Raw genomic sequence first — 13,419 nt, 5'->3', positions numbered from 1 at the left:
GCATTTTGGGGGCTGGTATTTTTTATTTGAACTCCCAGACTTACAGAAAATATGTTTTGGATTTTGGCCTGAGTGTTCTTTTATTGCTTTGGGAGAGAGTCTGTAGAAATGTTTATTCTGAGTTCTTAAGAATGCAAGCTTGAAGAAGGCAGTCTATATACATAATTTAAAAGAAACAAATAACACTCAACGGGAAGCCTCAGCCAATCCCAGAGCCCTGCCATGTGTCCCTCTTTGATACTGTTTGCTACAGTCATGTTTTTACATTTTAAGGTGTACATCTAAAATTGTAAGGCTGCAAGTCACCTCTACATATTTCACAGGAACCATTGACTCTGTGCTGCCGTAGTCATTCCTGTCTTTTGCATCCCATCTTCATCATACGTTGCCAATTCAAATAGTCAAAGCTCAGCTACTTTATGATGTGCAAATGTCCCACACTCCCACTGTGCTTATCACATCTTGTAGAAAGCACAAAGTCCAAGAGAATTAGGAACCAAAAGGTGGTGTTGGAGATACAGGCTTATTAATGGAGAAATCAAAGACCCCCACCTCTAAAGGCATAATCTTCCCCCTCTTTTTTGCTCTATCAGTAGATCAGTATCAGCTGTCAAAAGCTCCCCAAAATTTTTTAGACCTCAGATGAAACAGATCCTAGCTTTTCTTCTGCACCATCTCAAGCAGTGATCTTCTGAATAAACATAAACCCAATTTTCTCAGCTGTTTCTGGCCTGCTGCATTTCAAAGACCTTATCTTCATAAGAAAGTCCAGGGATCTTTGAGGTCTGTGCCCATCTGAAAATGCGGCACATAAATGAGGATAAGGCATTCAGGATTTTACAAACAGCAGTGTGTTAGGGGCATGCTGGCTGGGGATGATGTGAGTCCACAACATCTGAAGAGCAACAGCTTCTCCAACCCTGCTATAAAACTGTACAATAAACAAAAACCTATGTATTTGGATTTCTCTTTCTTTAACCAAAGGGTGGGGAAATCTGTTGCCCTCTGCATATTGCTGGACTACATTTCCACCATCCCTGATGGTGACTGGGGCTGATGGGAGTTGGAGTTCAACATCTGGAGGGCTATAAGTTAGTGACCCAGATCACCTAGCTGGTTCAGTTGGGCTGAATAATTGCAGTGCCCCTCTCTAGATGGCGCTGCAGCCCAGAAAACAATACATTAGCGCTCTCCTGAGAGCTGCGCTGGTGCTGTAGGACCTAGGCAACCCAAGTCATTTTTTCGAATTCCCTTACCGTGTGATACATAGGTATGTAAAAATGACCTGTTCTTACAGATCAAGGACTAATCCATTTCTTGAGGAAGAGTCTTCTTACAGCACGACACACTATCCCAAAGCTACATTTGCTCACAGAAAGGTTGCAACTGTTTCCAGTAAACAAAGATTTCCTTGAGAAGCAGCAGGTACACTAGACTTGCATGGCAATCTTTGCAGTCCAAGCCATTTATGCTGAAAAGGTGAACAACAGCCCTTTATTGGACCAAAGAGATGAGAAGAACCCAAACCGAAGGGCAACTCCTGGGTTACTTTTTTCCAGATCTTCTTTGAAAAAGGGCATGTTTACCTCTTGCTTCCCTTCACATGCAGCCATAAACTATGTAAGGCCTTGACAATCATTTCTCTGGAATAACAGAAACAACTTTTTCCTTGTGGCTACTGTGATATTAACCTTGCTCCAACACCAGTAGCTTAATAACTGTTGGAAGTAAATGGAGATGGGTGAAATCTGTCTGAACTAGACTCAGAGAAGCTTGGATTAAAATCCTGGCTTCCCTCCCACTCCCCTGCCAATCATCCCAGCCTCCAAATCATCCTTCCCATCACTCACCAGTTCTCCATAACACTTACCTCCTCCTTTATTTACTGCACCTGGCCAGTGCGAGTGGTGGGAGGAGCAATGGTGGTATCTAAGAAGGACAGAGGTCTGTCCCCACTGCCCCTTGGTGTATTACTATGTTGAGTACCAGTAGGAAAGCTATGGTGGTCCTTGGGATTTGTAGTTTTCCCAAGGCTACTTCCAGGTGGTGGCAGGTGGCCTTCCTCTTCTTCTTTCTCTGAACATCTCTATTAGCTAGGCAAGAAGAGGAAAGCTGAGGCTGATGGGGCAGGTGTTTAGTAGATGGGAAAAGGTGGCGAGTCAGCATTTCCCATGGGCAAAACCCAAAATTCTATAATAAAGCATCAAGCCTCTAAGAAGTGATTCTCTACTCAACTCAGGCCTACAGATTTAAGTTTATGTTCCTAGGAATCAAACCCCAATGGACTATGTTGGGGAGTGATTGTGCGTAGGAGCCTGCTGTTATTTGCCATTCATTTTTTCCTCATTTATTAAACTTATTAAACTTATTAAATTTATTAAACGCTCTGGGAGTGTGAGCATTCATCCTGACACAGCACAAAAAGGTTTTTAAAGAGCACAATGTTACTTTCATTCCAGGCAAACCCTGATGAGCTCTGATCAACCTCCTTCAGCCCAAATGTACCATTTTAAAAGTGAATGTCTGAATCTTGTGAGAGATGGCCATTGGACTGGGCAAAAATTGATATCAACAGCATGGGGGAAGAACAAGCATTGGGATTCGCTTGACACAGTTGGGGCAGAGAAGGAATTTAATATATTAGAACAAAGAGTTGGAAGGTCCCATGGTGGCCAACCAGGGGACACTTCTTGATGGCAAGAGCAGTTTGACAATATAAACCAATTCCCTGGAGGGGTGATGGGCTCTCCATCACTGGAGGTCTTCAAACAGAGGCCATCTGTTGGGGGTGGTCTAGCTCTGGATTTCCTGCATGAAACAATGAGTCCCCTTCCAACTCTATGATGGTAATATATTTTACTTTAGAGACACATCAACAAGCCGTCTGCTGCTGAACCACAGCTGGAGAGGTGTCCAACGATCTACTGGGTTCTGTACTTCTGTTGCTCCTGTGACATCCTTTTCCAGATGTGCCTAAAGAAAGCATGAGACAAAGAGTACATTAAAACAATAGCTTTCCCCGTAAAACTTTCCTCCTTTAGGCAACCCTTTCAACATTGAAATGTCTGCTAAGGAGGAACTCCTGTGAATGACAGAAGATTCTGGAGCAGCGGTGCATGTTATTGGGAGCACAGCCAGTTCTGATGGGATATTGCCAATAGGGCTGTGGGGCATTGCCACACTTGAACCAAATGTGTACCCCAGCACACTCTAGTAGGGGGAAATCGGCAAAGGGACTAAAGGTCACCTTCCAGGGAAACTTTCCCACCCTTTCTGACCTCACTGCATAGGCTGCAACACCTGCACAGTTTGGCTGGCTAAGCTCCATTTATTTCAGTGGGGAAGTGAGCATGGGATTACAGCTACAGCCCAAGGCAATACTCAGCATTGTCAGGCAACTGCTTTGATCCAAATGCCCTGAAGCTACTTGGCTGGTACTTGGACCTCTGACCCACCCAACTTCAATGACAGGAAGGTGTTGGTTGCCAGCCAGGAAGCTGCAGTGCTTGCAATGGGGGGGGGGGATGTAAGTGTTGGAAGGGCCTCACTGGGTGGTACCCCTCGAGTTGGCCTTGACCACCTGGTTAAAAACAGATACAACAAACCTGTTTTCAACCCTCTACCCCCACCCCGCCCACAGGTAAGAAAAGTACTAATAGGAAAAGCACTGGCAGCTGCCACCTGAGGGTGACATTGTATAAACCCTGTGCAAAACAATCAGGGCAATTGCTCAATAAATGGGCCCGTCTGGCACGGGACATCTTTTCCCAATACTCACTCTATTGCTTCACCCTTTTGCATCTATGTTTTATCAAATGGCACAGGACAGGAGGTGCCGCATGAATGTGGCTATCCTAAGCAGAAGAGGAAAGCGCAACCCGCTGCAGCCGTGGTTAGAAGTGGCACGAAGGAGCTGCCTACCATGCAAACCTGACGCAGGAAGTGAGGCCATCACAAAGGAGTCTGTGGCTGTAGCTGACATCACCGTGCGCCTTAGAGGCGGGAAATGATACGACAGCAGAAGTCGGAGAGGAAATGGACTCAAACAAGTGAGGTTAAACACCCTGGCATTTATCAGGTGGCATCTACATCAACTTTCTTAGAAATCAAGGCAGTGCTTGTCAGTCACCAGCTTACTTCATACGTCCCATGATTAAACAACCTAACAGGCAGCAGGGTGTCACCTCTTCTGTCTCTCCCTTTTACCTTCAAGCCTTAACAACAACACAACAACAAAAATTGATGAGCGGCTTCCTGCAATGCACTATGGTGCCTCCACCCCCATTGATGCGAGGGCTGATTCTCATGTTATCTGCAGAAGCCACACTTGAATGCCACAAACCTTCTGTGGCAGGGCACGATGTATTAGAACTTGGGTTGCTCCTCCCTTGAATGCTAGCTTTCTGAAATTCTTCCTCCTGGACAACAAGCTGCAAGAGAAATGCAAGCATCTGACATGAATGATAAGGCTATTGACAGTTACTAGCCATGATGGCTCTTTCTGCCCCCATTATGCCGCTCAGTAACAGTTGCTGAGAATGACACATGGAGAGAGGGCTGTTGCACCCAGGTTCTGCTTCTGGCTTCCCATAGCAGCCCCAAGAGGCTGGACGAGGTGGGCCTTTGGTCTGATCCACTAGGGGCTCTTCTGATGGCCCTGTGACACTGATAGGGGCTGGGACCCTGCTTGCTTTGCTTGCCAACCATCTCTACACATTGCCAAACCCTCATTCCTCCCCACTAAGCTCACATTGCCAAACCCACCTACTCCCCTCGCCAAAACACCACTTTCCGCACCATAGGTGCCAATTCCCTGAGGCCCTAGGTAAAGGGTAAAGCGACTCCTGACCATTAGGTCCAGTCATGGCCGACTCTGGGGTTGCAGTGCTCATCTCGCTTTATTGGTCGAGGGAGCCGGCGTACAGCTTCCGGGTCATGTGGCCAGCATGACTAAGCCGCTTCTGGCGAAGCAGAGCAGCGCACGGAAACGCCGTTTACCTTCCCACCAGAGCTGTACCTATTTATCTACTTGCACTTTGAGGTGCTTTTGAACTGCTAGGTTGGCAGGAGCAGGGACTAGCAACGGGAGCTCACCCCGTCGCGGGGATTCGAACTGCCGACCTTCTGATCGGCAAGTCCTAGGCTCTGTGGTTTAACCCACAGCGCCACTGAGGCCCCGAGCACCCACAAAATTCCCAATGAATGGGCTGGGCACCCACAAATTTTGGTGCCAGGGCCATGCATGCTGCATGGCACCCATGGCCCCGGGCACCCACGGTTACGGGGCCAGGTTGGCACTCCTGTCCTGCACCCCTTTGCTTACCTGTCCTGCCAACCCCTCCTATGTTGTGCTTTAAATGCACGGTGTGGACATGACCTAGGCTTAGGTATTACGGTAACAAACCTCTCCTTCTGCTTCAGATTCCACATTGTCTCCAGCAGTGTATCAGATATACAGTTGCAAAGCTATGTTGTGTGAGTCATGACGGAGCCTTTCCCCCTCTCTGTGTTGCTGGCAGTTTAACCACAGGCCAGCCTATGTCAGCAGGTGTCTTACTGCTAGTCACTGTGACGGTTCTGAATACTTAGCGAACAGCCTCCTCCTGTTTGTATTTTTAGTATGGGGTATTGTTTATGATTTTTAAAACTGCAAGTTGCCTTGACCATTCCGGAATAAGAGATCTCTATGCACAGGTGATAGGAGCTAACTAATTTACTGAAATACTAGAAATGGGGGGGGGGGGGGAGGGGGAGGTGATACAATTTTTAACAGATTACTAGGTTCTGTTGTTGAAAAACAGCTTCCATCTCCATATAGGATCATAGATCAATTGTTACAGAGCCCAAAGTAAAAGGACTAAAGCAATTAGGGCACTAACTGATGAAGAATCTTAGGAGAAGCCTGTTCATATTTACTTGGAAGCAAGTCCTACTATGTTCAGTGGAGCCTATTCCTAAATAATGTTTAGGACTGCAGCTGTCCTCTTGGTTGCTAAGGAGTGATGGTAAAAAATGGAATCTGCATGTAGATCAACACTGGGGAACCTGTGGCCTTCCAGGTGTACTGGACTCTCCCTCCTTGGAGATTTTTAAGCAGAGGTTGGATGGCCATCTGTCATGGATGCTTTAGTTGAGATTCTTGCCTTGCAGGGGGTTGGACTAGATGACCCCTGGGGTCCCTTCCAACTCTACAATTCTATGATTCTATGAACATCTGGAGGGCAGCATTTTCCATTAGGCTATTGGAATAGACTGGCTGCTGGTCCATCCATCAGTAGCACAGTGGCTTGCCTCAAGATTTCAGGCTCATTCTTTTCGCTGGTTGATACTAAAGTTTGTTCTCAATCTCTTGCATGCGAGCTGATCTTGCACATTTCCTGGCATTATTGATGAGGAGCAATTTCAAATGTCTCAAATATGCCGTGTGAATGGATGCGCTAGTTCGTCCTCTCCCCAGAGTTTGGTCACTCCCCAGATGTAACTTGATCCCAGGCTTATGTGATCAGTCTTTAGGAACATCAGATGCCACTTTTTTTTTTTTAAAAAAAGGCATTTTTGATTCCATTTAACTTACCCATTTCCGTGGTCGACCTCTGGGCCTTTTTTCAACCGAGGTGTGTACCTGCAATAATGGAGAAACAAAAAGAACCTTCTGTTTAGTCAACAGGTGGTCACTGAAACAAAGGAATGAGAAACTATATTTTTTCCTCAAAGTGCAGTGCCTAAACGACTCTGACTCTCTCTCTCTCTCTCTCTCTCTCTCTCTCTCTCTCTCTCTCTCTCTCTCTCTGTGTGTGTGTGATTTCTTTGGAAAGAGGCCACAGTGAAAGATAAACAGTGATATGTGATAGCATGGGCATTAAGAAGATGACTGGGAAACCACTGACAGAACAAATAAATTGAGGAAGCTGCCATATGGTCTATCTATTTCAGTATTATTGTCTACGCTGACTGACAGCAGCTCTCAAGATTTTCCAATCAGAGGCTCCCTAGGCTCCCTTACATCCTTGGCAAGGAGCTGTATCATCGCCCTCTGCCCTTTGTGGCCTTGGCAAGCAATGTTGGCTGCCCTAAGCAGCAGAGGAGCAGCTCAGGGAGCGCACAGGCAGGCATTCCAGTTCCTAGTCACTCCAAGCCAGAGTGGAGAGGTACGGTTTTTGTGTCCCTCTGTGCTGGCGCCCTTGGTGGGGCCAACCTGGCTAGCTCCTAGGTACACCCCTGTTTCAGGGTCTTTGCCAGCCTTCCCTGGAAATTGAATCTATAACCCTCTAAGCAGATGCTCTACCCATGAGCTATGGGTCCTTCTCTAAGTAAGCTATTGGCAACAGAGAGGAAGGTGCTGAAGATGCTTAGGTCGATGCAGGTGGCTCAGTGCATTTTGCCTCAAGCACCAAAACAAGACATGTCGCCCCGAGCAGAGGCTAGCCTATGTCGGGTCTTTACTGAGCATTCATTCTGAATTCATCTTGGTTTGCTTGCACAGTGATTATGTTGCTTCCCCTTCATCACTCATTCATCCCACACTTTTCTGCGCATTTCCCTGTCACTTTCCTAACTGCAAACCCACCACCTCTTTTAAAAAGTGGATTTGTTACACAATGGCAACTGAGCTCTTTAATGCAATTTAATCCACTAGGGGGCAGCTCATAAGAACCTGGCAGTGATTTATATTACAGTAGTGGAGAATTATGAAAAACAACTGGACAACAGCAGCTGCCCAAAGGAGACGATGTTGAGTTTCCAGCTGGTGAAATATATTTATGCAGAGGTGGTAGATAATTAAAGGAGGCTTCTAGGTTGCATGGAATTTGCATGTGAATTTAATCATTTCTAAAGCTATAGGAATGAGAGGATGCCAAATGCTTAAAGATGGGCACATATTACATCACAATTAATGCAGCATTGCTGGTGAGGTTATTCTTCAATCTTTGGCAGGAATGCCCTTGGGTTTCATTATTCTGGTCCCAAGCTTACCAAAAAATAACTAAAATAATTAAATCACCTGTTCAGGCTTCCTAGTAACTGTTATTATTGAATATGTAGATGGACAACATGAGAGCTTGTTGCTCCAAAGAGCTTCTGACTTGGATGTTAGCTGCAGCTGGGATTTCAATAGCTTAGCAACGGAAAACCTTGAAAAATCTGCATTTGGCTGTGTGGTATAAGAACCTATAGAATTTGGCTATCAGGGTGGGGGGAAATCACACAGAAATTTCCAGGAGTTTCCAGGAGGTTGGAGGATCCAGAACATTTCTATGCCATCTGGTGGGATTTTATTTCTTATGCTCGATATTCGCCATCCACGTCCGCTCAGGAAGTATCTATTTCTTGATTTATATTGGTGTGTTACCATTTCCTTTTCTTACAATTTATTGCTTATCAGCTTTTTATATGGTATGATGCAATGCCCAGCTAATAATGAGGTGCTAGTAATGTCAATAAAATTTTGAAAATAATAATAATAAAGATGGACACCTTCCTTCTCTCCCTTCTCGGGGGATATGGGTTGAGTGCCAATCAGCATGAAAGCTCTTTCTGTCACTGGTTCTTACCATCTGTCCACTCCCAGCACTCAGCTTTTTGCTTCCTTTTGGCCTTCCACGAGGTTTCTTTGGTGGCAATGGCCCAAGAGGCTCCTGTTCAGATAGGGAAGGGGCATTTACTTGTACAGTACAGAGCAAAGATCGTGTATTTCACACACATTAAAAGGGCAGCAGCACCAGCACAAAACAAAAGCAACCAGAAATCAAACAGGAATTTTATTAACCCAAGTGCTTTTGAGCAACAAGCTCTTTATCAGGACAAACAGTAAGGAGCAGCTCATATCCGCTGCAATTTCTTAGATGGATAGCTGCAAAAGAAGGGACAGTCCTAACCTACAGTAAGTCTCACTGAATTCAGTAGGGCTTATTCCCCAGTTAAGTGGGGTTATGGTTGCAGCCTAAGTCACACTCAGAGTAGAAATCATTTAAGTTCACTGAGTTGATTGATTGCAATAGGCCTACCCTGAGTACAAGGGTGCCAACTTGAGTAAAATATTGGGGGGGGGGGTAGGTAAGCCCTGCCCCACACAATTGATCAAATATTTTATTGGGCCCCCTGAAGGGACATTTGCCCCTAGGAGTTGGCTTCTATGCCCAAGTATAACTTCCATGCAGTCCTTGCATTGCATTTGTCAAAATTCAAATCGGGCCATGCTTTAATCCAAGACAAAATGTTAAGAATTTTTATCATATAAGCTTAAATAAAATAAAATAAAATAGGTATGTGATTATGCAAGTGTTTTCATTCTGTGGGAGAATGATGAATGCCCTCCAATGAGAAGAGAGACCTTAACATTATTATTTTTTTTAAAAAAGGAAGTAGTGGATAAATAAAGCTAGTACAAACATCATTAAAGGAGAGGGAGAAAGAATAGCTGTAAATGAACATGGAGTAAAGGTGAAACGAATATTTACAAAGATTAGAAATTTGGCAATTGTTCCACTTAAATCATGTATAATTTTGAATAAAGATATTTCAAAGTAAAATATTTTGCGTATGCCTTTGAATGTGTGACATTTGTAACTCATCATGCAAAACCCAAATGATTAAGAACTCTGGAGTGTTTCAGTTTTGGCAATCCAAAATCTCATAAGCAACCAACTGTCAGCTATTCATTACCATTTCATGTTATCCATACAATTCTATGAGATAAAAAGTGACATGCACAGCGACTATAAAACACAAGTACTCATTCTTCGCCAACCATTAACTACTGTCAACCAAAGCAGTGAATTGCAAGCCAAGTTCTTGCAGTGGTGAGGTGCTTTGGAAGCCTATTAAGAATTTGCCGGTGTGGACTGAGGGCAAATGATGTAGCCATGATACTGATGCTAAGCATCTTTGGATCTGGTTAGTGCCTGGATGGGAGATTTCAAGGGAAACTGCTGTATACTGCCTTAAGTTTCATGGATATAAAGCATGGTATAAATGTTCTAGATAAAGATCTTCCAATGAGAAAAACAACACCTCATCTATCACCAGTGCCGGATTTACGTATAAACTAAACAAACTATAGCTTAGGGCCCCACTCTCTTGGGGGCCCCCAAAAAAATTAAAGTAAAAAAACAAACACCTGGATGTACATTTCCAAAATATAAGATAAAAAACAAATAAAATAAAACCTACATACAGCAAATGGCTTTAAATACCTATTAGGTCCATAAATTGCCACATAGCATATATTCAACACAAAAAACAGTGACAATTTGTTGTTGACAAAGGACAGCTGGACATAGCTTAGGGCCTCATCAAACCTAAATCCAGCCCTATTTTGATATTTTATTGTGCTGTACAGCAATAGGGGGACACTGTGTATATCAGGGTCAGCAAGAGGCTGGATCACGCGCACTCCTGTGATTTTTGGCATCTACGTACGCAATTTTCGACGCCCCAGAAGCGAGTCCCTGCACCACGCTGTGGTGGCTTAGTGCAGCGCACAAGCAGGCGGCTCAGTTCAGGGACGGCTCATGGGCTGGTCAAACGACCTCCATGGGCCGCTTCTGGCCCATGGGCCTTAGGTTGCTGACCCCTGCTGTATATTCTAGGATGTTCTATCAGTGCATGAGAGTTAGGTGAATTCTGCTCCATTTAGAGTATGAACTCTAGAGCATGCCCCAGAATCCTTTGCAACATGGAGCAGTTCCTTGGCAGGTATAGAAAGTGTTCCCTGGGGGGGGGGGGGAATGAAAACCACTACTATATACTAAGTGTAGCATTGCAGCAATGCTGTCAGATATTTAAAGACTACTATCCAAATGCTGCAGTCTATCAACTCACAAATATCGAGAGAACATTTGAGTGACCAGGAAACTTCAAGAGAGTATTTGACATCGATATTTGCAAAAGAGAATTCTGAGGAGAATGTTGTGAGAACAACTTCATTTTCTTTCCAAGATGGGGCAAGAGCAGTGCAAATGTTATTGAGCATCACTGGTAAATTTCAGTTCCCTTTAAAAACAGGTGTATGGTGAGAAAAGAGATTACCCAGGTCATACACGTCAGCAGATATGTCACCCTCCACCTAGAACTGAGTCATTCCATGTTGCACATCAAAATGTTTAGGGTCATTTTGGCAGTCCAGTATTATTCAGAAGTCAATCCCTAATTTTGTCTCACAGTGTTAACCCTCACAGTCTCTTCCCTCCCCAAAGTGTATCAGCAAGAAACCCAGGGATACCAGGGAGCTGGGATATAGTCCCACTCTTGCTGGTGGCACTGACAGGGTCTTGCAGACCTGGAGTTCCTGACTGGGAGTTGCTCTGACCAGCGACAAACAGCACCAAAAGTTGGTGGCACTACAGCTGTTTCCATATGTTAAACTGTACAAGTTTGCTCACAAAGCAATTGCTCTGCCAACTGAGAGGCATTTAAGTGCATTCCAATCTGACTGCAAGCCAGGTTAAGATGCCACCCAGACTTCCCCAACCTGGTGCCCTCTAGATGCTTTCTACTACAACTTGCACCAACCCCAGTCAGCACAGAGCCCAGTTCCTGGTTTCAAGAAGGAATGGGGGTTGGAGACATCTCCAGACCTTTTGCCCATCCCTTTCTAATCTTCAGCCAATCTCTCAAGGTAAGGAGACCTCCCTGGCTACATACGATGCCTGTGAAGGTGGCCCCAGCTGTCTCAACCATATTCTGTATTAGCAGCTGATACTGAAGAAATGAATCACGCTCCTCTTTGAAGCTGTAAGATATGCTGCTAGATATGCCTTTCCCAGTTTAGCTAAGGTTGAACAATCAACCAGTCACTCACTTAACAGCAGACAGGTTAATTTCTTGCCTAGTAGAATGTCTTGCCTAGTAGAAAAAAAGAGCCCTTGAACCCAAACATTAGAGCTTTCTGGACATGCCGAACTGTTCTGAGGTGGGTCACAACTAAGTTTAGTCATTCTAATAATACCACATTCTTTATGTCTAATAAACTGTCATCAGCTTCCTTCTTATAAATCTTAACATGGTGAGAAGGCAAAGCGCCGAGGCTGAACACTTACCTGCGGCTGCTTCCTCGGCCGTCCCCTCTTTCGTTTGGGCAGCTCGGTCGGAACAGTGGACCCTGGTCCCGCCTGCTTCCCAATGTTGCTCATAGTGGCACTTCACCAGTCTCTGGAGATGATCAGCCAATGGTTTTTCCCACGCTGCAGCCTTTTAAAGGAACAGGAGTGAACAATCCCACTTCTACCCTGCTTGCTCTCAGCTGTACGCTGCAGAAGGAGGAATGCAGGCACATCTGACGGAGCACTCCCCTCGAGGCTTTTAATACCCCACCGGATGAATCTTAGGACAAGGTATCATCATGTTCTCCCACCTTTTCCTTCCATCCTCAGCGAGTCCCAAAGTCTTTATGGAGGCCCTCAACAGTACCTATCTGTGGGTTGTGTTAGCTCCAAAGGGCTCGGGGGTGTTCTCCTGCATGGCTCCCACAGAAGGCTCCACACAACAACTTACCATAAATGATGGAGGAACCAACTGGAGGTAGCCAATTCAGTGGGCTTTATGCAGAAGAACTTTTCAGCTCTGTGCAACTCAGGCTAGTGGCCAAATATTCAACAAAAATAAGCTTCCTCCCCAAGAAGGACAGAGAAAAGCATCTGAAAGAGGAGGGTATACTAGACAGAATCACCTGCAGCATTTTAACACTATTTCTTGTCCCTCCCTCTGTACCAAAGATTCATTAAAAGAATCATCTGAGCAGCACCAGGGCAAAGGTGACTTCCCAGTTTCTTTTAACAGGCAATCCACATGTGCATTTTAGATACAGACCCAGAAAGGTGATGAAGAAAGAGGAAGCTTACCTGTCAAGAACTTAGATAGCACAACTTGCTCTCGCCCCAGCACACTCAGGCACCTAAGGAAGGGAGCGGGGAGTCGAGAAAGAGTGGTTCAGTGAGTCACCCTTTTCCTGCGCGGGGTGGGGAGGGGTGGGGAGGTGGATCGCTAGTTTTGAAAGCTACGTATGTTCATTTCAGGAGCCTCACTCTTCACAATGCCTGTCTGCAGTTCACTCCTGGTTAGTGATATGGAAAGCAGGTTGAGTGCTGCTGCCTATGTTCTAGTGATGGCAGTCTTGAGCTGTGGCAGCAAGTGAAACTTGAAAACGTTCACTTTTTAACTCAGCTAGACTCAGACAGGGAGGGAAACCCCACCAACCCAACCAGAAAGCGCTGGTTCTCTCAGCTTCCCCATTTACTACAAATAAAACCAATTTCCTAAAGAGCGAGCAAGAAGGATCTGAACAGAGAGGACATAACATTTTTACGCACCAGCAGCGAAAGGAGGGTGATTCCATGCATCGTGACCTTGTTTCTCTAAAACTGCTTTCTCATATGAAGAAATGAAACGTACACTGGGTTTGAGATGAGGCAGAGTGGTTCT

At 45.2% G+C, this 13,419-nt stretch overlaps 1 protein-coding gene across 1 annotated transcript; it reads right to left on the bottom strand.

Annotated features, from left to right (window-relative positions):
• Positions 1-2,626: 2,626 nt before the first annotated feature.
• Positions 2,627-12,960, bottom strand: LOC114590872 (uncharacterized). Its single transcript, XM_077924745.1, has 6 exons — positions 12,840-12,960; positions 12,039-12,189; positions 8,553-8,636; positions 6,575-6,622; positions 4,343-4,430; positions 2,627-2,973 (listed from the first exon to the last, which is right to left on the bottom strand). Exons 2-6 carry the CDS (start codon positions 12,129-12,131, stop codon positions 2,873-2,875), a joined length of 414 nt encoding a protein of 137 aa, XP_077780871.1. The 5' UTR covers positions 12,132-12,189; positions 12,840-12,960; the 3' UTR covers positions 2,627-2,872.
• Between the last annotated feature and the right edge of the window lie 459 nt (positions 12,961-13,419).

Source organism: Podarcis muralis, chromosome 2, assembly GCF_964188315.1.
Source record: "Podarcis muralis chromosome 2, rPodMur119.hap1.1, whole genome shotgun sequence".
Classification (NCBI taxonomy): Eukaryota; Metazoa; Chordata; class Lepidosauria; order Squamata; family Lacertidae; genus Podarcis; species Podarcis muralis.
Note: the sequence above shows the minus strand (reverse complement) of the source record. Positions and strands in the feature narration are given on the sequence as shown.

What these genes read in the sequence shown, in the direction of transcription:
- LOC114590872 (XM_077924745.1), bottom strand. Translation starts at nt 12,131, where the DNA reads ATGAGCAACATTGGGAAGCAGGCGGGACCAGGGTCCACTGTTCCGACC. An exon ending in GTGCTGGGAGTGGACAGATG is followed by an intron (nt 6,623 to 8,552) that starts GTAAGAACCAGT and finishes CCATTATTGCAG; the next exon opens with GTACACACCTCGGTTGAAAA. An exon ending in ATCGTGCCCTGCCACAGAAG is followed by an intron (nt 2,974 to 4,342) that starts GTTTGTGGCATT and finishes TGCTTTCTTTAG; the next exon opens with GCACATCTGGAAAAGGATGT.